At 56.2% G+C, this 27,440-nt stretch overlaps 1 protein-coding gene across 13 annotated transcripts in view; it reads right to left on the bottom strand.

Moving 5' to 3' along the window:
• Window positions 1–27,440, bottom strand: part of Rap1gap (RAP1 GTPase activating protein) — a 61,982-nt gene that overhangs the window by 5,652 nt on the left and 28,890 nt on the right. For 10 of the 13 annotated variants that reach the window (XR_008720568.1, XR_008720569.1, XR_008720565.1 and 7 more), the window contains 16 exons: window positions 18,672–18,765; window positions 12,954–12,989; window positions 12,143–12,190; window positions 11,323–11,361; window positions 10,776–10,961; window positions 7,744–7,847; window positions 7,432–7,510; window positions 7,023–7,076; window positions 6,035–6,118; window positions 5,735–5,835; window positions 5,496–5,625; window positions 4,372–4,527; window positions 4,010–4,081; window positions 3,321–3,407; window positions 2,884–3,021; window positions 1,192–1,323 (listed from right to left, as the gene is read on the bottom strand). Coding sequence is in view for 7 of the 13 variants with exons in the window: in XM_055610768.1 (XP_055466743.1) it covers window positions 1,192–1,323; window positions 2,884–3,021; window positions 3,321–3,407; window positions 4,010–4,081; window positions 4,372–4,527; window positions 5,496–5,625; window positions 5,735–5,835; window positions 6,035–6,118; window positions 7,023–7,076; window positions 7,432–7,510; window positions 7,744–7,847; window positions 10,776–10,961; window positions 11,323–11,361; window positions 12,143–12,190; window positions 12,954–12,971 (1,428 nt within the window). In the remaining 6 variants the exon portion in view is untranslated. Of the gene's footprint in view, window positions 1–1,191; window positions 1,324–2,883; window positions 3,022–3,320; window positions 3,408–4,009; window positions 4,082–4,371; window positions 4,528–5,495; window positions 5,626–5,734; window positions 5,836–6,034; window positions 6,119–7,022; window positions 7,077–7,431; window positions 7,511–7,743; window positions 7,848–10,775; window positions 10,962–11,322; window positions 11,362–12,142; window positions 12,191–12,953; window positions 12,990–15,198; window positions 15,363–18,671; window positions 18,766–27,440 lie in introns of those variants that run through there. The other 3 variants (XR_008720567.1, XM_055610766.1, XM_055610767.1) reach the window with 1 other exon arrangement.

Raw genomic sequence — 27,440 nt, 5'->3', positions numbered from 1 at the left:
GCGGGCTGGCTGTGTAAGCGGGTGGATAGATGGTTGGACAGACGGACAGGTGGGTCGACGGATGGTAGGTGGATGAGTAGTAGGATGGGTGGATGGATAGTTGGGTGGGCAGATGAATGGATAGATAGATAGGTGAGTGGATGGGTAGACGGATGCGTGGGTGGCTGTATAGGTGGGTGGATTATGAGAGCAAACGGGGAGTGGGAGAGGGGCAGGGCGATGGGTGCAGTGTCCGAGGTGGCCACTAGGTGGTGCAAAGCAGCTAAGTCATGATGTAGGTTTGTTGAATTCACTGAGGGGCGGGGCAGACTCCCATAGAGCCTGGCAGATACAGTGAAGGGATTCACTTAGGCAAGCTCACACAGAAGCCCAATTCCAGACACACAAGAGGCAGTCGCAGGCATTGAGGCCCGGGCTGCTGTAGACAGTGCCACACAAGAAATACCCACACAGCAACCCACGTTCTGACAGACAGCAGATGTCCCCTGATAATCAGGGCTTAGCATACATCATTTGCTCACACAGCAGTCCAAGTCCTGAAACACAGCAGGTGCTCACGCAGCAGCCCAGGGTCGGGGCACACAGTAGGTGCTTACAGACTTGATGCCCACACAGCAGCCCATTTCCCATTACACAGTACGTGCTCACACAGCAGCCCAGGGTCGGGGCACACAGTAGGTGCTTACAGAATTGATGCCCACATAGCAGGGGTACAAAGTAGGGGCTCACAAGAACTCAGGGCTGGGTTCACAGTAGGTGTTCACAAAGTGCATGTCCACATGGCAGCCCACATCCTGACACACAGTGTATGCCCACAGCCTGACACACAGAGACCTAAGACTTCTAGAGACCTAAGGCTTGACAGTAGATGCCCATACAGCAGCCCAGGTCCCGGCACACAGCAGACAGCAGGTATTCAGTAAGGACAGGGACACAGAGGCTGCAGAAAGTCACACCCAAGTAAACAAAGGGCCAGGAGGAGAAGGCCAGGGGCTTGGGGACAGTATCCAGTATCCCAGTACCCGGATGGGAGCACTAGATCATGGAGAACAGTATCTATACCAAGTCCAGTGCCCAGGGTGGGCACATGAACAGCAGGGCAGTGGGAAGAGGCAAGGCGAGGCCTCAGAAGGCAGGGAGCACCAAGGGCCCTGGGGGGAAGGAGAGCCATCGGGCGGAGGACACACTCACTATTCCAGCTGCCTTGGCCAGGTCAGGGTTGTTGGGGGTGAAGCTCCCACTGTGGCTAGTAGACACAGTGTTGGTTTTCTTGTTGCTCAGGCCCATGGCATCCATGGACTGGCTCCGGCTCCGGATGACCCTCTGTGGGAGTAGGGGTGGGCGTCAAAAGGCATGAGCTTACTCGGGCTTCTTACCCTTGGGAAACCTCAGGAACACAGGCATCTAGCCCCCTCCTCCCCTGTCCCGACCAATGCCACACCTGGCGACCCTTGGTAAAGCGTCGGTTTCCTGGCAGGAATACAGAGCTGAAGAGTAGCTAGGCTCTGGCCGTGTCGCCAGCTGAGTGCATCACGTGGTGTCGTGAGGATGGCTGGCTGTGCTCACCAGCAGCCCTCCAGGGCCCTCTGAGGGCCCCTTCCCCTCTTTCCATACATTTTCAGACCCTGCTAGACCAAGTCCTTCCTCTGGAGCCAGACAGTGTATATTAACTGTCATCCAGGCCTCCCCACGAGGTGGGACTGTCTAAAGCCCACTTTATCCAGGGAATTAAAAAAACCTAGGCAGAGGTGAGACTGGGGCCCACACAGCCAAGTCCTGTGCTCTTCCCTGCAGACTCCGTTGCCTTGGAGACACACTTTGACCTAATCTAGGGGCCCTACTTGGCACCAGCCAGATGAGAAGCCCCTTGCCCTGCTCAAAGAAAACACTAGGCACCGTTCAGCCCGTGGGTCCCTGACTCTGGCTGTAGGCTCAGGGTTCCCCATGACAGTTTGTTGGTGTCCTTTGCGGCCCTCTCAACTAATCTATATAAACCCACAGTTCCCACTCTAGCTGAGCCTGGGTAAGAGGGAGGCCACCTCCTGCTGGTGGACTAGGAGGAGCCGAGCAATCACTGCAAAGTGCCCCGCAGCTGGGTGAGGCAGAAAGGGAGGTGGGAGCCCCCCACCTCTAGACTGTCCCTGCTCCAGTAGATGGGCAGGATTTTACACCCACCTTATGCTAACCTAACTGCTTTGCAAAGAATCCAAAAGCTGTTAGGACCCCCATTTCCTTACTCAACAGGTAAACTGAGGTTTGGAGAATGCCCAAGCTGACAAGTGGCAGAACTGAGATGTAAACCCAGGGAATCCGTGCTCTTAGCTAAACCACAAAGTGCCAGCGGAGGTCACACGGTGAGGTCCGTCCGCAGCATCACCCAGACAAGACAGACCTCAGACTGTGGCGGGCGGCCCCGGCTCACGGCACCAGCGGCTCCTTGCTGGTCTAGAGGGCTCTAGCCTCTGGTGTTCTCACACAGAGCATCTCCCGAGCCCCTCTCCAGCCATTAACGCCATCCTAAACTAGAGCCCCACCTTACACACCTGACTCGGACTACCCAGGGCACAGGGTGCAGCTCCAAATCTCCATGCACCTGAGAGCTTAGGTCCACCAAGCTATGTCCTCAACCCGAGCCACCCTTCCCAGCAGAGACAGGAGCCCTCAGCCACACCCCCAGAACTAAGACTGACACCTGTCCTAGCCACACCCCCAGCCACACTCCCTCAAAGAAGCACAAGCCCCTCCCCAGACCCCACTCGGACGAAGACCAGGAGCCGCTCCCCTGACCCGCCCCCAACTGAGCTGCCTGGGGCTGCCATGCCCCACTCCTCCTCCATCATCACCAGCCTACCCAAACCTATCCTGCCCGGGTAGGGCCTTCACCTTGAAAGACTCGAAGAAGCCGCCGCCACCCCCGCCGTTCTCCATCTTGTCGTCATCACCGCCCAGGCCCATCATGGACTGGCTGTGGATGTGGAGCTCCTCGTAGAGCGTCTCCAGAAGGGCAGCACGCGTCCGCTCCTGTGGGTCGGCCGGGAGAGACCCCAGAGATCAACCCCCGGCCTGGCAATCCAGTCCCGGCCTCACCTACCCTGTGCGGGAGCAGGGGGAGGTCTTTAGGTCCCTGCAGTGGCCTCTAGCCTTCTCCCCGGCCCCCTACATGGCATCTTCACCTCCCAGCCCAGGCGGGACACTGCCCTCCGCTGCCTCTCACTTGACCTGTAGCTCTGTTCTCCCCAGTCAGCCCCCCCCCCCCATCCAAGGTCCGAACATGCCTTTTCCCTCCACGGAGGGTGTCCACCCCTCCAGTCCACTCTCACCTCCAGTTTGGCAAACTTCTCTGCTTTGTAGCAAGCGTACTCAGCGTTGATCAACTTCGTCAGCAGAAATTCCTGGAACTCAGGCCCCTGGGAGCCCCCAGAGTGGAGGAAATGAGAAGTGGGTCAGATGAACGCTAGAGGAAGGGGCTGGGGAAGCCGGCTGGAGCTCCGGAGCTGTACGGGCCTGCGGTTCTGTGGCCTGGGCTTGCCGTCTTCGCTCCCAGGGGGCTGCTTCTCTTTAGCCTCATCTCTCTAGCCAGGCACCTGTGAGGGACCCTGTACCCCTGATGGAAACCCCCTAACGGGGGAGGGCCCAGCAGAAAACGCAAGCATGGGGAGGGGTCAAACCACAGATTACGCGTGTCTAGGAGCCTGACCAGGACACGGTGTCTTTGGGCCCTGCCCCCCCCAAACATTTTAGAGGAAAGACCGTGAAAGAGAGAAGAAATAAAAGGCCACAGTCAGCTAACAAAAAACATAAAACAGCCCTGCAGTTTATGCCATGAGCTTGTAGAGTGAGCCACAGCATTTATCAAGACAAAGAGGCAGTAGAGCTGGAGGGTGAAGGAGGACTAGATCAGGACACCACATGGTGGGGATTCAAGTCCTCCTGGGGCAAAACTGAGGCCCCTCAGTCCCCTCCCATTTTGGTCCTGCCCTGGTGATGGGGAGGTAGGGCTGCCTCTCACCTTCCTGAACACAGCAGGGTCCGGGAGGGGAGGCCCAAAGAAGGGCACATCGTCTCTCGCAGTGACAGAGACCTGGAAGGAGAGGAAGCTGTGTCTTGGGGTCAGAAACCCCTAAACCAGCTTCTGTCTTGTGGGGCTGAGTAGGCTTTGGGGTTTCTCAGTGTGGTCTTCTCCAGCCACTGCCCCAGGGTTGGGCTGGCAAGTGAATGGGGGGGGGGGAACCTCATGAGGATGGGGAGGCTGAGGAGGCGGGTATGTGTGTGTGTGTGTGTGACACCAGACGAGAATGGGAGGGAATGGCCACTCTCGGAGTCCTCCCTCTTCACAGCCCACAATCCCTGGGAGGCCCCAGGTGCACTCACCTTGTAGAGGGGGCCATCGGGGCCGCCCCCCTCTGCCTGCACCACCACATAGGCATGCAGAAAGTTGGATGCAATCATGTCCGGCACGAAGGGTGTGTTTTCGTCCTGGAAGACCACAGCGACGATGTCGTTCCCAATATGCCGCTTCCGCTGCAACTGAACACAGGGCCACAGGCCTTCACAGCCTGGCCACGCACAGTGTGGGGCAGGAGTGCCCAGAGAGTGTGGGATTGGAGGCAGGGATACAGCAGGCAGAGAGCACATCAAGGGACCTGTGTTCCCTGCCCACCCGGAAAATGGCAAAAACTTGTCTTAAGATGATTCCTGTTTCCTTGGAAACCTCTGACAGATGAGAAAACGGAAGCTAGAGAAGTGTGATTCCAAGGTCTCCTGATGTCTTCAGGGACTTGAACCCAAGTCTCAAACCCAGGTCCCACTTCTCAGCCCTGCCCCCATCTCAATCCCCTCTCAGCACCCCCAAACACAGTCCCTTGCTGAACAATGAAATTACTGTTGCTAAAAGGGAAAACCAAAGGCGGGGGGGGGGGGGCACAGAAAGAATAATAAATTTTCCTCATCTGTTCTAACACCTTTTTAGCACCCTTGGCTGGGGAAGCGGAGTCAAGCAGATGGCCTGATGGGAAAACTCCAGGCAAAGTGAGCCTAATCTTGAGTTTAGGTCTAAGAACATGCCTGAACTCCCTATTCTTTCTGCGTGGGATTCTGCACTCCCTTCTCTTTAGCAGCTTGACAACCTGTCATTTCATCTTAAAAGCGCTTCCTAACTCCCGGCTCTGCCAAGTCTCAGGACCCCCACATGACCCCACCATGTCTCTTGCTCCTCCACCAAAAAAACAAGCTCACCCTGGCAGGGCCCCTGCTGCGTACAATCGACTCTAGTCACATTCCCCTTGTACATGCCATTATCATCATCACTTCTCAGAGGCAGAAGCCAGGCCTTTCCCACCACCTTGATCCACCTGCAGCCTGCTTTGTGGGGAGCGGATCATTTCCGTATCTGCCTCCCAGGGCCAGCCTCGAGTCTGGTGTGGTGGACACTGAGTGGACAGGTGGATGGGGTCATGGGTGACTGTAGGACACAGGTAGATGGGTGCCCAGGCTACCTGCTGGGCGTCCCCTTCTGTGTATGGCAGCTTGGTGGACACGTGAAACATGATCTCCTTGTTGCGGAAGTTGCAGTACACAGACTCGGTCCCCGTCTGCCCGTGAGTCACATCCAGGCCTCCTCGGAACCTGTCCCCAGGCCCCCAAGGCCACGGCTCAGTCTCCAGCTCCAGTCAGGCCTCCATGGGGCCAGGATGGGGCTCCCTCCCTGCTCAGGGACTGTTCATCTGGGGCTTACCCCTTGAAGTCCTGCAGCTTGACTTTCTGGCCCAGAAACTCAAGGAACTCCACGAAGGCAGGACTTTCTTCATTGGTGCTGAAGAGTTCTTCCTCAGATGTCTGGGGACCACGCAGGGCGCCCAGGTCATAGAGTTGCAGCACCTGAGTGGCCCTCCCTCAGCCCCGATTCCTCCCAGAGTAGCCATGGGCAGTCCCCAAGCTCCTGGGAACCTGAGTGGCCTGGCAGGTGACAGTTGAGGGTGGGGTGGGGTGGGGTGGGCCGAAGGGCCAGGCTAGGGGAGGTGAAGGGTAAACACACCTGCCCGAGCTTCTGATAAATGACTCCAAACTTGAAGTTATTGCTGATAACATGTTCGTCAAAGGTGACGATGAGCCTGGAGGCCTGTGGAGAGCACAGGGTAGCGTTTGCTGGGAGCGTGGCAGTGACCCCCTCCCTGAGCCAGACACCACACACCATCCTCAGACGAGGTCAGGAGGAGAGCCCGCACTGTCCTCCTGACCCTTGTCTTCAGAGGGCTTCAGCAGTTTGCCTTAGGTCGGCAGCCTGCAGGCCTGTGCAGGGCTAGAACTTGACCCTGGTCCTGTTGGATTTCCAAGTTCTACCACAGGCCCTGCCTCACAATCCACTCTGCAATGCCCAGCAATGACACTTTGGCAAACCCCCTCATGCTCCCAGACACCGCAAGTCTAACCAGCTTGCTGTGGGGCCTTGAGTGGGCATCCCTCCGAATCCTGAGCCTGTTTCTCCCACTGAAACCAACATAGGGGACTTGATTTCTGAAGCCCCCTCCTTTACCCTTCAAGACCTCAGGCTGATCAAAACTCCAGCCAGGACCCCCCCCCACGATCTTTCAAGGCCATGTCTTCCAGGAAGACAGGAGCCCTTATTCCAGCATCGACACAGCTGTGAAGCCAGCAGCAGGGGCTATAAGTACACATGTTATGAAGGAGGCATTTATGGGGGTCTCGGTGTTATTCTGTCTCCCTGCATCCCCCAGAAGGCAAGGGACATGCAAAGAGAATCCAGAGCACAGACATCCTAAAAAGCTCCCTGGATAGCACTGAGACATTCCAGGCATGAGCAAGGCTCAAGGCATGACCCCCTTATCTGCTGCTGTGCGGCCTGAGGTAAGCACAGAGCCATCCTTTCTTCCGTACACTGTGGGATACAAGAATGTCAGGGGCAGGCAAGAGGGCCTGGGGAGACGTTGAGCCATAAAAAGCGCACACAGGTGCTCACTCCTCCATCTATCACCCACCCTTGGTAAACAAGCCAGGTCAGGTACCTTGGGGTAGAGCACAGGGTAGAATCGATCCACATTGACATCTTCACATACCAGCTGCAAGAGATGACCGGGGAGGGGTGTGAGTTGGGGTCAGAGAGAAAGGGGGAGACTTCCTGGGTCTTGGTAGGCAAGTCTAGGGGAGACAGCAGCAGAGAGGGGGTGCAGGGACTGCCTGTGCTGGAAGCAGCGGAGGCTAGAGTAAGAAGAAGGACCTTCGCTACTACTCAGAATGGGACTCAGATAACTGGGGCCACCCGGGATCTGTGGGTGCTGTAAAGGGAGCTAGAAGCACACATGCAGGTACCCAGGGCAACCCAGGGACCAGGTAGGAGGCTGCCCATAGAAGCAGCTACAGTATGTAGGCACAGGGGTCCTGGAAGTGCCAGACCTGGGAAGCTCATGGCCTCACCTTTGCCATCTGGACCACGTTGGGGAACTCGGTGAGGCAGGAGATGGGGATGACATCATGGAAGGTCCGACACTTGGTCCTGGGAGGAGAGAGCAACACAGGTGAGAGACTGGACAGCGGGAAGATCTCAGGGAGACCAAAGGCCACAGTGGGGCACCAAGTCTGACTAAGGTACTACCTTGCTGTGTGACCTCAGGCAAACTCTCGCTCCTCTCTGGGCCTCCATCGGGACGGTGGGTACACTGAGCTGAGCACAAATGCTACGTCTCAGTTCTCCCTACTGCCTTGGGGTTCCCCCTCCGCTGCCCTTACCTCAGCAGCAGCCGCAAGTGCTCCTGATCCCCGATGACATCATACTTGAGCGAGAAGACCAGGTGGCCGAGAGCAGCGTCCAGTGAATAGTAGTTGAAGTGCTCCTGCGGTGAGAGGGACAGAGGAAGTGTGAAAGATGAGGTTTTTGGCTTCCCAGATGACATCCCTCACCAAGCAGCAGATGCCGTGGGTAACAGCATCCTCGGCATCAGATTGATCCCCGCACCCACCCCTGCCAGCCGGGCAGCCTGAGACACATGCCTGCTTCTCCTCTACTCACTTTCCTAATCTACTAGACGGGAGGGAGGCCACCTGCCTGGATGGGGCAGGTGGGTGAGGTTAAAGTGCCTGGCACCGGGTTCAAGGATGCCTGTTGGAACCCCATCTCTGGCTCCTTATGAGCCACACGCATAGCTGCATACCTGTATCTATACGTGTGTGTGTGTGTGTGTGTGTGTGTGTGTGTGTGTGTGTGTGTGTGTGTGTTCTGGGCCCTGAGTACCCAGCAATCGCTCAATAAGAGAAGCCAGCTAGTCAGGTGTGGTGGTAGACACCTGGCATTCCAGCCTAAGGGAGGCTGAGGCAATTGATCCTGAGTTCAAGGCCAGCCTGAGTTACACAGTGGGATGCCGCCTTAAGGAAAAAAGACAATAGGATGGGGCTGGGCGCCTCAGCAGGCAAATGTGTGTGCTGCTCTTGTAGAGGCACTGAGTTCTGTTCCCGGCATGCCCGTCAGGTGGCTCACAACAGCCTGTAACTCTAGGGCCAGGGGATCCGATGCCCTGTTCTGAACTCCCCAGAATGAAGGGAGCAGGAAGGAAGACAGATAGAAAACAACTAGCTAAAAGGAAAAGGAAATTAAAAGGAAAAGAAGCCAAACGGCTGATTGCCCAATCTGTGGCTCAGTGGCCCCTGAAGCCCGGGCCCATGAGAAACAGGAAGTGAAGCACCTTAACTGACCAGGCAGGTTCCTGCCTTCCTGCCTCACCTAGAGAAGAGGGCACAAGAATGGGCAGGCAGTCCAGAGGGCACAGGGATGCCTATGACAGGAATGAAATCCCCTCTACGAGAACCCAGGCCCAGCTTTTTTTGTTGTTGTTGTTGGGGGGAGGAATCCCTAAGCCCAGAAGTGAGGAGCCGCAGCTGGGCACCCTGGGCTCCCCCTGCTGGCCCAGGCCTAGGAGTGGAGCTGCTCAGCCACCCCCGCCCTGAGAGTCATCTGGAAGTGAACCTTGTTTAAACATGAACATTTGCAGGCCAGGTGGAAAAAGAGGTGGGGCTGGGGCCGTGCCCTCGGATTTTCAGTTCAGGGGCCAATCAATGGACCTAGACCAGATCCCCCTGACCTCACCCCCCAGTCTGGGCACAGGAAGGAGAAAACCCCCAAAGGCCTGACACTGTCCACGGGTACTTGGCCGGGAAGTCCAGGGGCTGGCAGTTCCCCACAAGGCCAGAGGAACCCTAGAGACACAGTGGAAGGTAGGCTCTGGCTCTCAGGACATCTGTGCCTAAGGTCACCCTCGTTGCCTCTTACTGGTACCACGAGGTCCCTGCTTCTTTCCTGGCCACCCCACTTCCTCTCCTCCGTCTGTCCAACCCCAGCTGTACATTAGCAACTGTTGTGCTGAAGACCCCCACCTCCACCCAGCACTGTGACCCCCTTAGTAAGCTTGAGAGTGCCAACTGTGTGCCAGGCTCACGGTCCCCGATTCCTAGACACAGCTGAGAATGCTGGACAGTGGACACGTGGGATGAAGGTTCTCCCTTCCTCCACCCCAGCTCAGCCAGGAGGTCGAATCCCAGGCTATGCTCTGGGTCTGTCCCCAGGCAAAGGCTGGAGCTTGGGCCTGCTGGGTTAGTTACTGGCACAGGGAACGGCCCCACCCACCCCCAAACCAGACAGCACCAGTATTTCTTAGAGGCAGGTTAGTGCCCCGGTTCTACTCTGAGACCACAAAGCGCCCCACCCCTACAAGGGCACCCCTTCCTCCATTATGTGCATGTGCTCACACACACCCCCCGACCCCCCCCCCCCCCCCCGCCCCCCCCCCGGCTGTGAGCCCCATCTTCTGGTGCACCTTATCGAAAGGTCAGTCAGTGAGCGCGGTTCGATCTTGGCCGAGTCCCCTCCCCCGAGTGTCAGCCCCCTCTTCTGTGTGGAGCGAGCAGGCAGTGAGGTGGCAGCTACCATCCTCCACGTGTTTGTAATGTCCTTCACATGCATCTGTCTTACCCTCGTCTTTACAGATAAGAACACAGTTCAAAAGGGTTCAATAAAACGCCCCAGACAACACGGCCAAATCAACAGAAGGAGCCACCGCTGGCAGCTGGGCGCCGAGGCTCCACAGCGGCAGCGCCCCATGTGGAACCTGACATATTTAGGGTCCCAGCACACGGATTCTCTCAACTCCCACCCGGTAGCTCTCTCACTCTGTGGCCTAGGTAGGCCCTGGTGATCCTCCTGCCGCAGATTCCTAAGTGCTGTGATTACAGGCGTGTGTTACCATACCCAGGTCATACCTGGGAACTCTGGAGAGTTACCACCTCGCCTTGACGCTCAGCAGAGTGTCACCATGGGTGTCAGACAACCGAGCAGTTGGCCGTGGTGACGCCAGTCCCAGTCAAACCACGACATTCCTGTGCCTTCCCAGCCTACCCTGGCTGCTGAGGGCTAGGTCTGGATCAATTTTGTCTTCTGTTCCGTAGTGCCCAGAGCAAGACCAGGCATACAGCTGGTGCTCATTATTTGTTCATGCTACTAGCACCTTCTCATTAAGACCTCCCAGCAACCACACGAGAGGGATGTCATGATTGCCATTTTTACAAACGGGGAGATTGAGGCACATAACAGGCAAACCTAGCTAAGGTGAAAACCATGGCGGGGTCTCTTCTCTTGACAACCACGCCCGACTGCCACATGACGCCCCCCCCCCCCCGAGGCTCACAGTTCTGGAACAATCACCTAGCTTCACCTTAATGCCGCTTCTCCTTAATGCCGCTTCCCCTCCCCGGGGGCCCCTCGTCCCGCTCACCTTGCCGAGAAAGTGCTTCCGGTAGATACGCGCTGTGGGGTTGCACTCCAGCTTGACTTTGGTGGTGGGAGACTGCAGTGGCTCGGTCTCCGGGATGCTGGTGATTTCATGGTTGGTGCCTTCAATCCAGTAGCCCCCAAACTGGGGCAGCAGGATGAGGGGGAAGGGCCCTTCTCGCCCCAAAACCTAGAGGGGGACTCAGCTGAGAGCCACTCCACACAGCACCCAATAAAGGTCCCCCGGAACAGCCTCCCAACTCAGAGCCAGCACTGCCAGGTGCTATGGGATAACCCAGGACTATGAGACCCTAGACTCTTTTCCATCCACCCCTCTGGGGAGCCTTCGTGGCTCCTGTTCTCTTAGCACTATGCCAAGGATGGGGAAGGGGTGGAGGAGGACATCGCCTAGGGCCATAGGCTGGAACACTCGGCCCAGAGGCCTCAGACTCAAATGACCTCCTTGGAAGTCTCAGAACCAGAAGGTGAGTCTCCAGGGAGGAGGGCATCCCAGGGTCACGGTAAGGGTGGGTGTGGGGCTGAGATGGTACCTCATGGACACTTGGGTAGGGGATGTAGTCCTCCTCCGTCTGCAAAATATAAACAAGCCAAGGGCCAACTGAGGTGGGGCTTCACCCTTCACACACACACACACACACACACACACACACATGTACACATTTATGTGTGCGCGCACACACAGAGCTTGCCCTGAGGCTCCCTGAGTCTGATATCCTCAGGAGCTTTCTGCCCGGGATAGGGGAGGCTCCTGTCCGCCCCACCACACACACACAAAGGAAAGCTCAGACAGTGGCGCAGCCGCCTTACAGCTGACCTTTGTACTGAGCTCCCTGGTGGCATCAGTCTGAGGACCGCTCTGAGACCCCAGCCTTGAATGAAGCTTCAGGCTTACAGCCCTGCACCCCCTGCAGCCCTGGGACCCTGGCCTAGGTCCAGCCACATCCACTAGGGGGAATCCCGAACCACAGGAACTGCCCGCCTACCTGAGGACTGTGCGTGGCCATGCCCCAGACAAGAGCTGAGTGGATCAGGGGCCAACACGCCAGCGAGACCCTGTGCATGGGTCAATACAGCCCTATGATGACAGCCACCTCTGCAGCCACAAGGGCTTCAGCTTTGGTGTGATGTGGCCTGGAGGGACAGGGGCCTGCAGTGGTCCAGGAAAGCAGGAAGACCTAGCTTTGAAGGCTCCAGCCAGGGTCAGGCTGAAGGCTCTTCTTCATGCTGCTAAATTCCCAGGGCCTCTTGCCCTGCTCAGCCAGGGCTCAATCCGGGCACACAGTGGAACCTGGGACACCCTTCCTAGACCCTACCCAGCCCAGTGAACCCTGCCCAGCCTGGCCCACCTACTTTGAGGGGTGGTGGGAAGGAGCACCGCTGTTCATCCATCCTGCTTCCCTGCAAGAGAAGGTATGCTGTTGCCTTCTGCCATGCTGGCCACCCACCAGCGGCCCTGCCTGGGCTGAGGGGAAAGCCCTGAGAGCGCTTCCTACGTAGGCAGGGGCACTTGCAGGACAGGGTGCTGGCCGGATTGCTCCTCAGGCTTCCGGCATCCCCTCGGTAATGTGCTGAGGGAGGAGCTGGGGGCTCTGGGCAGGAATGCACGTGCTGCCGGGAGTGGGGGCAGGGTGGTGCATGCAGGCATGTGGTGTGTGGAGGGGAGGGGGGGGCCAGTGCATCAGGAGATACACGGTGGGGAAGAAGGAAGAGAGGGGAGGCTGAGAGGCAAAGAAACTGGAGGGGTGGGAGCCAAGCCAGAGAGCTGACAGGAAGGACGCTCCCTAGCTTTCTAAAACCACCTCCCACCCTACCCTCCACTACCCCCTCCCCCAGACACTCACCCACACCACCAACAGACGGGCTGGGAGGTGGAGAGTGAGAAGGGGTGAAGGGGCAGGGCTGCACCCCAGGCTGCCTGGCTCGAGAATGCCTCCCCACCTGCATTATCCCCTCCTCCGTTCTGCGGGGGTTACTGCAGAGGAGCTTGCTAGGACTCTGATGAGCTGGGTTGGTATTTAAGTGTGGGGATGACCTGCTGGGGACCCAGATGAGTTTGTAGCCAGAGAGGAGACAGGTACCTAACGCTAGTCCTTCAAGGCTCTGCAGAGGGTATCGCCACCTTTAGCCCAGCCATCTCTGGGGCTCTCTGCCACATCCTTACCTGCATCTTTTCAATCATCTCAAACAGATCTGTGTTCTGTAATAGAGATGGGAGAGCTGAGGTCAGTCCTGAGGAAAGCCCAGCTCTTACTGCCAAGCCTGCAATAGGCTCTAACCACCCCAGCTTGCCTGGACCTCTCATGAGGTATCAGGAGCGATCGAGCAACCAGGACGGTGTGGGAGGGGCTTTATACAACTGACCCTCCAGAGTTTGGCCAGTTGCCCCATGAGCTGAGCCAAGGACCAGGTCCTGAACCCAGGTCCTGGATCTCCCACCCCACTCAGTTTGCTTTCCTGAAAGAGGAGGCAGTTGTTAGTCAGTCTAGGGAAATAGACAGCGTCCCCCCTGCCAATGCAAAGAGATCGGTTCTGGGATTGGCATATGGACCCCCCTGAGAGCCCCCAGGACCCAGTCCTAGAGCCAAGCTCCACCAGGAATGGGATGAGGGGGTCTGTGGCTCTACCAGCACCCAAGAAGAAAACCCGTTCACTGATGCCCCACAAACAGCCCTCCCCACAAACTAGGGACTATTTGGGGAGAGGTGCTGGACTGCCATTGTCCCCTCACTTGTGCATGAGCCTTCATGCACCCCCACACCCTCAGGCCAGCCTGTCCAAGGCGAATCAGGACACACACAGGGTTAACACAGCATCTGGCAGCTGCTTGGCAGCATGGGCCTCTCCAGCACCAACTCCCTCCTGAGTCTTCCTGGAAGGCAGCATCGCTACCGGGCAGAGGCTGGCAGATTGGGGGCCTGGGGAGCCCCCAGAGTGTCCAGGATAGCCTTTCTCCCAACCCTGCCAGGGTTTAACTCAGGTGGTACCTGATGTCCAGGAGGGGCCATCTCACACACATGTGCTAAGCTTGTGTGCTAGGAAACACACTCTCCATCTGTGGGACACAAACACTGGCCTGGACAACCATGATCTGAAGAGTTTCACTGCACCACCTTGATGCACATAGCTTTTGTGTATCAGGAAATACACACGCACACACGCAGATGCACACACGAATCCATATGGAATCTGTGCACAGGAGTTCTTAGAGACATCACCTAACACACACGTACATACTCAGGCCCATGTACCTGAGATTCACACCTATGCAAACCCATACCAGTGCGGGCCTGCATCCCAGTAACTGCACACATGAACACAGTCATTCCCCTGGCTGAGACCAGGACACAGTGGCATGCGCAGGATCAGCCATGTGCTCAGGGAAACTAGGCACTATTGCCAAGACCGAGGCATACTGCACAACAGACCCAAGACAGCAGCCCACATTGTGGACCAGAGTCCTGAGCAAAGAAGAGAAATCAGACAACTGCCAGGGTTGCTAAACCTCGTGGGGTCCTGAGTACAACCACCTACCACCACATACGCACAGCGTGAAGGTCCCAAAACCTAAGCCCTCATGTGCACACCCTGAAGCCTTCCTACAGAACAAGACCCCAGCCTGTAAGGTCCACTTCAACAGTACCCAGGAGCCCCTGGGCCATGGGCACCTGTGGCCACACCCAACACCTCTGAGTCTGGAAGAACAGACCCTGCTGGCAGTTTGGCAGATAACGCAGACATGCACCTACAATCCAGGAGGAGGAATACACCTGTCCACTCACTCGGCACAGTGTTACAACACTGCCTCCTCTGTTCAGGGCCAGCCAGACAGCCTCTGACCTACCCCTTCCAAAGAGCCCCAGCAAAGGGCTGACGGGGAGGGGAGGCCCCTTCAAGGTGACCAAACAGCCAGGCACAATGAACCACCACACACCAGATTCTGGCTGCACCAGAATCACAGCCACATAAACACTGACACATGGTACTGTCACCCAGAATGTACACACACAGCAACAAGTAACACCCACAGTACAGCCCCACAGGCAGCAGCAGACGCCCTGACACATGGCACAGGCAGGCTGGGAGTGGTGTGGCCAGAAGCCGCGCATCCCACCTGGGAAGAGCCACCACAGAGTTTCCCTCCGACATGGGTGCTCCAACGTGCAGTCCCAGCAGCAGTTACGCACACACCGTGGTGTCACAGCAGCCCACGGCCACGGTGTCCCCACGTCTGTGCCACCGGCAGCTGTGGAAAACTGCCCACGGAACTGGGGTGTCAGTCCAAAAGCGCACACACCCACAGGAACGGGGCTCGGGCATAGCCTGCCGGACTCCGGGTAGTGAGGCTGAGTGGTGGCCCTGGGTCCCCCAATCGGCCAGGCCGCCCCTGCCCCTGCTAGGGTCCTCACCTGCCAGCCGGCCCCAGCCGGCAGCGAGCCCCTCCGCGGACGGCCTTGGGTTGCTGGGGGCCGCGTCTGCGCCATCCCGAGCCCCCGCCCCGGCGGCGCTGTAAGCCGGCCCGGCGCGGGGCCCCGTAGCCCGAGCTCCGCGCTCCCGTCCCGCCGAGGCTCTGCCTTCACTGGGCTCACCCAGCGGCCTGGCCCGAGGGGGCGGGGCGCCAGGTGCGGGAGGCGCGGGGAGGGGGCGGGACGTCTGGGCCACGCCCCCTCGTGGGGCGGCCCGGCTAGCGGCCCAGGACAGTGCGCCTGCGCGCAGGAAGCCTTAGGCACTTAATGTTAGCAGCTGTGTCTTCCCAGACTGGAGACTCTGCCTCAGGGCTTCAAGGACAAGGTTCTTGGGACAGCTGTGCCCAGGGAATGCAACAGTCCTGGAGATAGTCTTTTACTTGAGCAGTTCCTTAGCTGGCCACTTTGTGTGTCTCACCGTCTCACCATAATCAAGGAGGTACAAATGTCCTCAGCAGACAGATAAGAAAACCGTATTCTAAGAGGTGCAATAGCTTCTCCGAGACGGCACCGCTAGAAAAACCAGGGATCCTCGGAAGAGCCTGGAGCTGCCTCATCCTCACCTCTTCTCCTCCTCAGTGCCCAAAGGCGGCTGACCTGTACTTGCCCTGCCCAGCCCTAGGCTCCACAGTGCTTTGCTTGCAGCCTGGTGTGGAGAGAAAGGCACACGGGGGTTTTTACAACACTTGTTCTACGGTCTAGGTTCTTCAGCGTCTAGTTCCGGCCTTGCTACAATTTGCAGAATCTTTGGCACCTCACTTGCCCTCCATTTGCCATCTGGAAATTACCAGGCCTCTCAAGTCCTCCCACCGCTGTCCTCGCGTGTTGGGCTGGTGCAGCAGGGACAAGGCCCCCGACAGATGCTGGAGAAGTCTGGGCGCTGCAGGGGCAGCGCTGTCCTCCAGCTAGGAGCCAGGCCTCCTGAAACTTCCCAGCAATGCTGCCCGCTACCCTCTATCCCCAGGGCAGGGGAGCTCCTGAAAGGAAGGCAGGCAGCACTTTCCCTTTCCTCCCAGACCTGGCCCAGGGTCAGGCTTGGACCCAGAGAGCCAGCGGGAACACCAGAGATGTGCATTCCAGACACCAAGTAGCTTTGGCTTTAATAATTAACAGCAGCAAATATTGATTTACCCAACCACTTCCAGGCCTGCATACTTCCGGGTACCCATCACAACGCAGCCAGGGGAACATCCTTTCCCACACTGGCCCTCAGGGAGGCCAAGCCTGCTCACATCACCAGCGATTATGTAGGCCAGGTAGTGGATGCTGTGCGTGCGGCTAGGTCCTTAACTGTGTACGTGCAGCAGTTCGTGACGTGCTGCGTTTGTGTAGCTCAGAAATGTGGAGTGGGTGGCAAGGGGTGGGTAGGGATGGGTATGGGTGTTTACTTTCCACTTCCTTTATGCGTCCACGTGCAAGTCTGGATACACTATAGATATTTGGGAACACAGTAAGGCTGATTATTCCCGAAGCGCTTCCACAGGCATCGCCCAGTGGCGAGCTGGCAAGGTTTAATAGAGAAGACACCTTCAGCAAGGTGGCGGTGACACACCCTTTTAACCCCAGCACTTGGGAGGTGGAGGCAGGTGGATCTTTGAGTTTGAGGCCAGCCTGGTCTACACAGCAAGTTCTAGGACAGCCAGGGCTACACATGAAAACCCCGTCTTGAAAACCCAAGAAGAAGAAAAAGAAGACACCGTCCACTCTATGATATAACTAGCACTTGCCTTTGGACACAGGCTGGTCACATGCCCCTCAGACTAGTTCCAGTGCCATTGTAGATATGTACTAATACAGGGTGCTGAGGAAAACTGGAGAGGGTGCCAGGCAGGTTGCCTCAGCCCGCCAATAGCCTGCTGGAAACCCCAGATGAGTCACTCTGGGAGCTGGTTTCTGTGAACGGTGACAACGGGTCACAGAATGGGTGTTAATTTGGAGGAGGGGTGAACTGTGGGGATGCCGTGGTCTGAAATTCACTGTCTGGGCTGTGTCAGCACAACTGGAAAGAGGTGGCCAGCTGGGTGGAGGCCAAGAAGGAGGTTGAAGGGAAGCAGCTCAGTGGTAACAGAAGGGCCCACCTTGAGCCGTCTGAGGCACAAGACTCCAGGGATATGCTCCCTTAGGCTTCCTTTCCAGATGAAAAGACCAAGGCCAGGCAGGACAGATGACAGTCCCGTGCCCAGGGGAAGACCTCACTCTCAAATCAGGCTGTTCAAGCAAGTGGCTGCCATCAAGTCACTGTTTCCTGAGGACCCTTTGTGGCCCTGTCCGGGGCTGCTGCCCACTAGGGAAGGCAGGAGAGGGTCTCAGGAGGCCCTTGTGCTACTGACAGCACTCCTGCTCTGGATCTCTGTGTAGAGAGACGTCCAACACATAGATAGATCACTTTCCTCCGTCCTCCTTCCTCCGGGCTAGGAAAGGCGCCAAACTTTATTCTAGGCCGGAGCTCTGAAGGAGGTGCCACACAGACCCTTCCTGGCTGGGCAACCCTAGGGGAGACCCCTTTGCCTCTCTGAGCATTTGGATCCTAGTTGGGAGCATGGCTTCCTGCCTGAGGTTGATGAAAGGGCTGAGTGGCAAGTTGGCTGTGGGTGGGCTTTTAGTCACTGCAGAACATTCTGCCATAGCAAGGGTTCAACCCCCTGCACTGAAGAGTCCACAGGCCACACCCTGGCCAGAAAGCACCAGCCAGTCCTGGCCCCACGACATCCAGCATGTAGCCCATTGGACAAATGACAACACCTCTGGGCTTGGATTTGATGACCGTGGCCACAGCACAGAGTGGCCAACTGAGAGACAGAGCGACCCTACAGGCAAGACACTAAGTACTATGCAGTGCCAACCAAACCTCCTGGAACACTGGCTCCCCCTGGCCCCTGATATTCTGCAGAGGCCATTGAGTCACCCATCTCACGGCCAGGGCATGGCTTCTGGAGATAGAGTCTGTGTCCTGGCGTGCTGGGAATCTTTACATTTGGCACCAAGCAGGTACCAGGCAAAGCAGAGCTGTTGATAGCAGTAGAAAGGTCTTCACCCCAGAGCCTGGAGCCAGACACTGCCCGGGCTGCTGGAGAGACACCTTTCATCCAATCCTGGCATGTGTATTTTGGGAAGCAGGGGCTACCATTACACCTGGCTTATAGCAGGGGCAGCTGTGGCCATGGTGATAGTGTAGAAGAGGCAAAGGAGCCGTCTGCCTTTTTTTTTTATCACTAGGCCCCACACCTAGCACTTTGGTAGACCCTGGTTCAACCTCTGAGGTGGCACAGACCACCCAATGGTCAGGAGCAGTGTCCTTTTGGGAACCAAGCCCCAGTGGCATCGCTGTGAGCATTTACATCTTCCCAATAGTCATGGTTAGGCATCTCCTGGCTCTGGCACAGTGGGGCACAGCCCAGAGCCACAGGCTGGCTTACCTTAGGGTAGGGTGAGGCAGGGTGGGACGGAACTGAGCCCACGAGTAACAGGTCTAGTGCCTGCGGGAAGCTCTGCTTCTGTCCATCACTCCTCCTGGAAGAGGAAAAGAATCTGCAGTCAGAGAGAGCCCAGGGCTGGGGGATTGGGAAGCTGGTGGAAGAGGCCTCTGAGAGCTGGGAGAGCAAGGTGGGTAGGAAGGGTTCTGAGCTCTCTAGGAGCCGGGGCGAGGGGGAACACCCGAGCATGGCTGACAAGCAGACTTCTCTTCCTAGAGGTCAGAGGTGTGGACCCCAAGTTCTCTCTACTAGTTCTCCAGCCCATTCTGAAGATGGGAGATTGAGGTAGGGACAGCAAGAGCTGCTGCAGATGCAGGGGACCCTGACAGCTCTCTGGGTCCCTCCCAGAGTCTTTAGAGGGCAGAAGCCTCAAACTGCTATTACTAATGCCAGTAAGTGTCACATAGTGGGCCCATCATGCCAGGCCTGTGTGACCCAGCCTCCAGGCCTTGCAGGCATGACTTCTCACTTCCACTTTAGGACATGGACTAGAACGTATGACAGAGGTCACACGGCCATCCCGCGAGAGGCCTCTGTTCATGATCTATCTGACTCTAGGCCTGGATGATGTCACACCCACAGCCCTTCAAGGACAGGGAACAGGTCTAAGAAGAGTGAAGTCAGCGCCTGTCTCCCGCTGAGTCCCATCTCCCAGGTCAGACGTGCTCAGTGGCTCCCAGATCCAGGGAACCTGCAGTCTGGTGAAGCAGGCCTGGTTTCCGTCGCTGCCCGAGGCCAACCTGGCATGGCTGCTCCCCCGCCCCAGTTCCACCAAGGCAGGCTGGTCCAGAGAGGGTGAGTCATCTTCCAGAGTAGCTTCAGTGGCCTGTAGCAGGCTTGAGTCAGGCAGAGCTAGACAGACACACCCAGGAAAGGGAGGACCTATAGGATCTCAGCCCAGAAGGAGACCCTGGCAAGTTCTAAGCCCCTTTGCTTCTTTCTGGGTCAGAGAAACCAGCCCCAGCCATGTTTGGCACAGGGAACTCCCTAACCCCCAGGGTGTCAACTTCTTACAAGGTTTGTGCCCTGGCATTGCTTGACTCAAAAGGACAGACTTGGTGGCAACAGCCTTTTAAGCCCATGGCATCAGTGTGGGCATGATTTCTGACACTGACTGGCTAGGGTAGCCTGAGTCCAGGACACAGCAACCTCCCTCTTGGCCTCAGTTTCCAAAACAAGTCATCACCATGACTGGGCAGTCATAGGTATTCACTCAATGAACTGTCTTCCAAGTAGGGCCTCAGAGAGGATTGCTGACTGATTGCCTGACTGTGTGTACGTGTGTGTGTGTGTGTGTGTGTGTGTGTGTGTGTGTGTGTGTGTAGCTATGCATGCATTTGGGAGCCAGAGGTCAATGCCATGTGTCTTTCTCAATTAGTCTCCATCTTGTTTTTTGAGACAGGGACTCTCCCTGAACCTGGAGCTCATGATTTGGCTATCCCGGTTGGCCAGTGAGGTCCAGGCTTCCTCTTGTCTCTGTCTCCTCAGAACTGGGGTTAAAGATGTGTGTCATTGTGCCAGCTTTTTACATGGGTGCTGGGCATCTGAACTGAGGTCCTCATGCCTGCATTGCACACTCTACCTACTGAGCCAGCTCCCAGGCCCCCTGCCGACCCCATATTTTACAAACAAAGGGACTAAGGCCCCAGCAAGTGCGTGACAGAGGGACTCACAGTCTTGATGTAGCATGGCTGCTACTCATGGCCAGGAAGCACTGTTGATGCTGGAGCAAAACTGGTTCTCTGGGTGGGGACCACTGTCCAGGGTTCCCCTGGCTGCACGTGAGGATGATTTCCACAGCCAGGCTCAGTAAGTGGCACCTTCTGTCTGCCCGTTTCCTGGCCCCACAATCAGACTTTGACAGTCATAGGCCAGTTTGCTGGCAACTCCTCCTAGCCTGCTTCCCAGATTCCACACCCATCTCCATCAGAACTGCTGAAGCTGGAACGGGGCCTTTCACAGCTGTAGGGGGTGGGGGTGCTCCAGCTCCCATCTTGGACCCTTTTCCTCTGCGTAGCCCCCACCTCCACCTCTCACCTCCCTACTCTGGGCTCCTTTCTCTCTATTGGCCAGAATCCTGTCCCTACCTCAGCAACCGGCTGGGTCCTAAGGGCTGGGGAAGGGAGGGTGGGACTGGGGCAGAAGATATTCTGAATAAAAGGACAATCTTAACAAAAGCCTTATAGCCTTAAAAAGTAGCACTCTCAAGCCGCCTACTTCCTAACACGGGGAAACTGAGGCTCAGAGCAGGTATTTGTACCCAAGTTTGTCATTTCCAAAGTCAAGATCTGAGCTCTGTACTGTGTGGCCAATCCCGAGGGCCCAAACCTGACAGAGCCTTCCCAGCCTGAGGGCTGAGCTTTGCTCATTGTGGACAGCTGGAGAGAGGTGTCAGCAGCATGAGCAGGGCCGACCAGACCACAACACATGTATGAAGAAGCTTAGTGGACAACCCAACCAGTAGGAATTGGTTTTCTCCATCCACCAGGGTCCCAGGGATCAAACTCAGGTCCTCAGGCTTGGCGGCAAGCTGCTTTACCCACTGAGCCATATTAGCAGCTGGGGTCCTTATTATTATTATTTTTTTTTTTTTAGAGAAGAAACTAAGACACTGAAAGACTGAGTACTTGCCCAAGGTCATATTCAGTGACTCCAAGTCCATAAAACTCGTGAGGATCAGGGTGAAAGAGCTATTCCTTTAACCACACTTGAAAGAGCCTCTTAGCAAATAGCAGATGCTCATTTAACACTTTGAAGCAAAGAACAGATTTAGCCTTTCCTCTTCCCCTCCTCCTCCCCTCAAGTCTGCCTTCTGCTCAGACATTCCTGCTCCACGTCTCCAGCCCTCCTTCCCTGCAGCCTCTAGCCTCTACACACCTCCCTGCCGTCTTCATGAAGCTGACCTAGGGCCCTTCTGTCTGGTCTAGCCCACCCTTGTCCCTGTCATCCTGTTTATATGGGGGAAAGTCCCTTACATCTTGTCCCCCTCCCACTCTTCCAAAACCCTTCCTGACCCTCAGACCTAGCTCGGTCAAAAGATCTCCCATTCTTTCGACACCAGGGCAAGGGACTCTGCACTGCTAGAAGCCCCATCGGGCTCCCCCAGTTCACACAGGCCGTCTCCTTCCGTTACTACAGTGACTCAAAAGGAAGATGATGTGTGCACGTGCGTGTGTGCGCACACTCGTACACTACAGTATATGCGGAAGACAACTCACAGGACTTGGTTTCCTCCTTCACCATGTGGGTCCCAGGAATCAAACTCAGGGAGTCAGCCTTCACCCGCTGAGCCATCTTGATGCCCCCCCCCGAAAACAGCTTTTTGAGATGTGACCCCATCAAACTTTCATCCAGGGCTGGAGGGATGGCTCAAAGGTTTGAGAGCACTGGCTGTTCTCCCTAAGGTCCTGAGTTCAATTCCCAGCAACCACATGGTGGCCCACAACCATCTGTAGTGAGAGCTGGTGCCCTCTTCTGATGTGTAGGCACACATGCAGGCAGAACACTATATAAATAATAGATAAATCTTAAAAAAAAAAAAAAAAAGACTTTTTTCCTCCAGATGAAAAAAAAAAAAAAACATGCTGCAAGACTTTCTCTAACAGTCCAACATCATCCAGCAGGGAAAGGACAAGACTGGGGTCCAACTTCACTACATATACCTCAGCTACAGAGGCCCCTCATCCTGTCAACTAGCTTCCTGCCCACAGCGACTTTCTAGCCCAGCCCTGGGCTCTTGCGGACACTGCCATGGCCTTCCTGTCTCCAGTCCTTCCCTGCCTGCACTGGGTATACATCCCTGGACACATGAACGGTTGCAGCCACAGAAGAGGTGGCTTGCCCAATGTTGCAGGGAAAGCCAACCTGTAGTCTTGGCCAGGCACACTCTAGAGTGACCTTCAGCTCTTGCTGCTGGCTGCCTGGTTGCCAGCCAGTTGGCCCACTGTCCTTACCTCTTGGTGGTGTCCACCTTTCCCTGAGAAAGAATAAGGCAGGGAGGGGTCCAGGGGACTCGGCCCCTGCTCCCGAGTGGGCCAGCGGGAAGCTGCTGCAGACAGCTCCCGGTTTCTTGGCAACTGTTCGGCATCTCGCTTATCTCCGCATCAAGGTAACATAACAATAATAATCACACCTTGGGGGTTGGGTGGGGGTGGGGAGCAGGCTCTGTGCTTTTCAAAGGCTTCTTTTCTTTATCCTTTGCTTTATTGGCGCTCCCGGGTCTCTCACCGGAACTGAGCAACTGAGCTGGCAGATAAGGCACCCAGTCCAGGCTCCTCGTGCTCAGAAAGGCAAACTGAGGCTTAGGAAGAGCAAGACACCTTTTGGAGGTGGTCCAGCATTTGACAGCAGATCGGAGAGGAAAAGTCAAGTTCCCCAACAGTACACCCCTCTGGGCTCTGGACACCTCATGAGGGTAGGAGGACCTTGAGAGATCTTGCCCTGCCAAACAGCAGGGTCCGAGCCAAGCTTGAACTAACGGTGCTGGAAGTGCCAGGGCAGGCTGAGGATAAGGGATGGTTCACCTCCCCAGGGTACATTCTCCTGTGACCCCACAGGAGGGTGGCAGGAGAGCCCTGTCTCTTCTTAAATCTACAAAGTGAGAGCTGGGAGACCATCTGCAAAGACTGGCTGGACTGAGCCCAGATGCCAGGCACAAGAAGGGTAGCCAAGCTGACCCAGGCGTCTGAACATGGAGGCTCTGGTGCACCCGTGCCCTGCTGACTCGCCCTCCCAGCCTCCACTTCTCATGCCCCTCTCCTTGTCCCGTCCTGAGGACACCCACCTGGCACACATGGGCAACCAGATACAGTCGTCTGGAGAATTGGCAAGCTAATGAAGGCTTGGGCAAGCAGAGCCAGCCAGGGACAGAGGCCTAAGGGAGGGATGCCTGCCAGCAGAGACTTGGGGCAGGGGGCTCTGGCCAAGTGCTTCTCTCCACCTGGTGGGTGGGAAAGAAGCACAGATTTCCCGGTAAGAAGCAGGTTTGGGGGGCCATGTCCCCCAGAGCCCCAGTTTCCTTTCACAGACCTAGAGCTTTGGGTCTAAGAGGAACCTATTATAAAACAGGAGCCAAACGGCTGCCTGGGAGCTGCCCCCACCCAGGGGGTACAGAGGCCCATTGTTTTCGAGGCTCAGCCATCTGGCACAGCCCTCCTTCATGCCCCATGCCCTGCCTGCCCATCCCTGCCTATGCCCAGGTGCCAGAAAATGTGGCTAGGCACAGCCAGGTGAACAGGTTTCATTGCAAGGTGTGTTTGGGAAGGGGGGAAGTAGGGGGCTTCTGTCCAGGCAGGAGCAGAAGCCTAGGCAGTCAGACAGGCCTGAGCTATTCCACTCCTGCCATCCTCCTTCGGTACCTCTGACCTTATGGGAACTGGAAGGGAGCATGAGGCTGGGGGTCAGGGAGGGCCGAGAGACACTGTTGACCATGATGTCATATAATCCTTAAAACAACACCTCAGAGGAGGCTGCTGCCGCCACCACCACCCATTTCTGAGATGAGCCTAGGGTCTCCCCCAAAAAGTCTTAAGATGGGCTTGGGGCTCCAGCTGCCAGGGCCCCCATGGAGCATGAAGATGAGAGGCCTTGCACCCAGGCTAGGGTCACCAGTGGGCAGGAAGGTGGCATATGGGGCCCTGGGCACCGTGTGCTGGCTGAGAGCCCAGATACCCGGATCCCGGAGCTGGGCCAGGCAGCGGCCTCCTGAGCAAACAGCAGGTTGGCAGGCCAGAGAGGAGGTCATGGGCTGGTCCCAGCCTGGCTGGGGTGTTGGCATGCCCAGCTCAGGTAGCCTGACCCTCCCAGCTCTCCCGGTCCTGAGGCATGGTCCCTGGCCTTCATTGCATACAAAGGAGGAAGCACGTGAGAGGACCTGGGTGTGGGGAGCTTTTCCTGCTCGGGAAAGCATCTTCTAATGCAGCCCATCACCTTCCAATTGCCACAGCACCAGCTTTCCCCAAGGAACGCTGTACCAGCTACCCAGAAATCCACTAGCAGGTAACACAATCCACACTGTACCTGGGAGAAAACTACAGCCCCGGAAGATAGGCAGGGACTTGACTAGGGTGACACCTGAGGCTCACACCTTGTATTTCCAGTCCTTGCCCACACTGCCACAGAACAAAGCATGTGCCAGCTTTCTCAGATGGGCCTGCCTCCCCACCCGACACAGAGCAAGGGTGGCCAGGGTGCCCTTTGCAGCGCCCACAGGCCACAGAGTTCCATAGCTGCCTACAGCCTCTGTGTGCCACCCCACCTCACCCTTGACCTATTGTCCTAGCCAGCCTCTGCAGCCCAGGGGGTCCCCCTTCCCCAAGCTCCTAGCATTCCTGTGCTCACTCACTCCATCGGTGCCCACGCAACCCTCCCCCCACCCCGTGCCCTTCATTCCTATGCTTGGTCCTTTATCCACACCGCATGTTTTCCCGCCTGCTCTGAGCCGGACAATGGTGCTTCTGGATGTCGGCAGGGGGTGAGGGTGGGTGAGACACCCCAACAAGCAGATTCCCCAGTGACACCCAGATTCTCTAGCTGTGCCTGGGACTCTCCGATTTCACCAGCAATATGCTCAAACCCCCATGACCAAGGCCTTGTGGAATCCACCCCGCCCCTCTGCACCAGCCTTACTAACAACCTGAGCCTTGAGGGCCCCAAGCTGGGACAGAAACCCGGGGACAAGGTCACCACCTCCTGACTGAAGATGACAAGGGCTCTGTCGCAGCATCAGTATGTAGGTGTGTGACTCCCATCTCTCCGGACCTTGGCTTTGACGTTAGACCTCAGGTCTCAGGCTAGACCATCCTGAAGTGCAGCTGTGAGATCCCACAGAGGTGAATGGGAGAACAAGAACTGGGTGGGGCAGGGGACATCTGCCAAGGATCGTCTGGAACCAAACCCTGGAAGGAAACCTTTCCCTGAGGGGAGACCCTAAACCTCTCAGAGGTTCTTTTTTGCTCCAGGCCTCAGTTTTTCTGTCTGCAAAATGGGATAATAAACACCTACTTGGCAGAGTGGTTACATGTGCAAATTAGGTGCCATATGTATACCCTTGCTAGCCTAGAATTGAGTATATAGTAGGTGCTTTATAAGTTATGGACTTCTGGCTGCAGAGGCAGTATGGGTCATAGAGTAGACTCTAGAACCAAGTTTCCCACATTTTGGTCCTAAGTCTGACAGTTAACCACTTTGTAACCTTGGAAAAGTTACCTAGCCTCTCTGAGCCTCAGTTTCCTCATCTATAAAATCAGAATGAAGAGGAGCTGGAGAGATTGTTCAGTGGTTAGAGCACTGGCTGCTCTTGCAGAGGACCTAGGCTCAGATCCCACCACCCACATGACCATCTGTAACTGCAGTTCCAGGGGACCTGACACCCTTCTCCAGCCTCTGGGGGCATTGCACATACACACATACATATAGGCAAACACTCAGTCACAGAAAATAAAAATAAATATTCGGGGGGGGGGTTAGACAGGGGTTTTTGTGTGTGTATAGCTCTGGCTGTCTTGGAACTTTCTGCGTAGACCAGGCTGGCCTCAGACTCACAGAGATCCACTTGCCTCTGCCTGCCGAGGGATGGGATTAAAGGTGTGCACCACCACCACCCAGCATAAAATAAATAAATCTTAAAAAATAAAAAAAGTATATCCAACAAAATCAGGAAGAAGAATCAGAGATGTAGCACAGTGGCACAATGCTTCACACACACACACACACACACACACACACACACGCATTTAGATTTACAAGGGAAGATTACAACAGTGTCAGCCTGTGAGGATTTGTAAGCACAGACCGTGAGCGGAGCGGTAGTGAATGCTAACCTCAAACCTCCCCCTTCGCTGCCTGTCTTCTTTCTTTGCTGTCAATAGGCCGGGCTCTGTTCCAGAAGGGTAGATACGAGCAGTGAAACAGCCAGCTGTATGGTGGATTGGTCCCCCCGGAAGCCAAGGCAGGCTGGCACTGGACTGCAGCTGGAGACCAGAGGAGCAGAGACAGAAGCCTGGGCAGGGCTTTTAAGATGCCTACCCCACCCCGGGCTCCTTGGGACCCCCAGGGCTGGGATAAATCCCCATGACTAACGACGCAGGCTTTGGCCTGGCAAGTTGATGGCGGCAGGGTTTGCAGGAGCTGAAGTCTGACAGGTTCCTGGGGCCCCTTAAAGGAGGCTGGTACCTGAGGGCGGACTCAGCAGCAGAACACTTAGATGGCTCTGACTTCACCCACAGTGTTGCAAAAACTAACACAATTGCCGGGTCTGACAGCCCAGGCCTATACCCACCATTCTAGAGGCTGAGACAGGATGGAAAGTTCTGGGCTTGCCCAGGCAACTTAGTGAGACAATGTCCCCAAATGAATATAAGAGGGCTAGGGCTGCAGCTCAGGGACAGAGTATTTGTCTGGCGTGTATACAGCCTTGGGTTTGGTCCTCACCACCATTATGAAGTAAACACTGGAGACATTTCAAGGTACATACAAAATGTGAAATACTAGGCAGCAGGTATAAAGGAGGCCTGTAGTCCCTACGGTTTGGGCAGATTAAGTAAATAAAGCAAGCTAGCTCCACCATGTTGGTGTACACCTTGAAATCCCAGGACTTGGGAGGCCAAGTGAGGCCAGGCGGGCTTATATAGTGAGTTCTAGGACCATATAGACTCTGAAGAAAGACAGAAAGAAAGAAAGAAAGAAAGAAAGAAAGAAAGAAAGAAAGAAAGA

Source organism: Psammomys obesus, unplaced genomic scaffold (assembly GCF_907164565.1).
Source record: "Psammomys obesus unplaced genomic scaffold, mPsaObe1.curated_primary_1811, whole genome shotgun sequence".
Lineage (NCBI taxonomy): Eukaryota > Metazoa > Chordata > Mammalia > Rodentia > Muridae > Psammomys > Psammomys obesus.
Note: the sequence above shows the minus strand (reverse complement) of the source record. Positions and strands in the feature narration are given on the sequence as shown.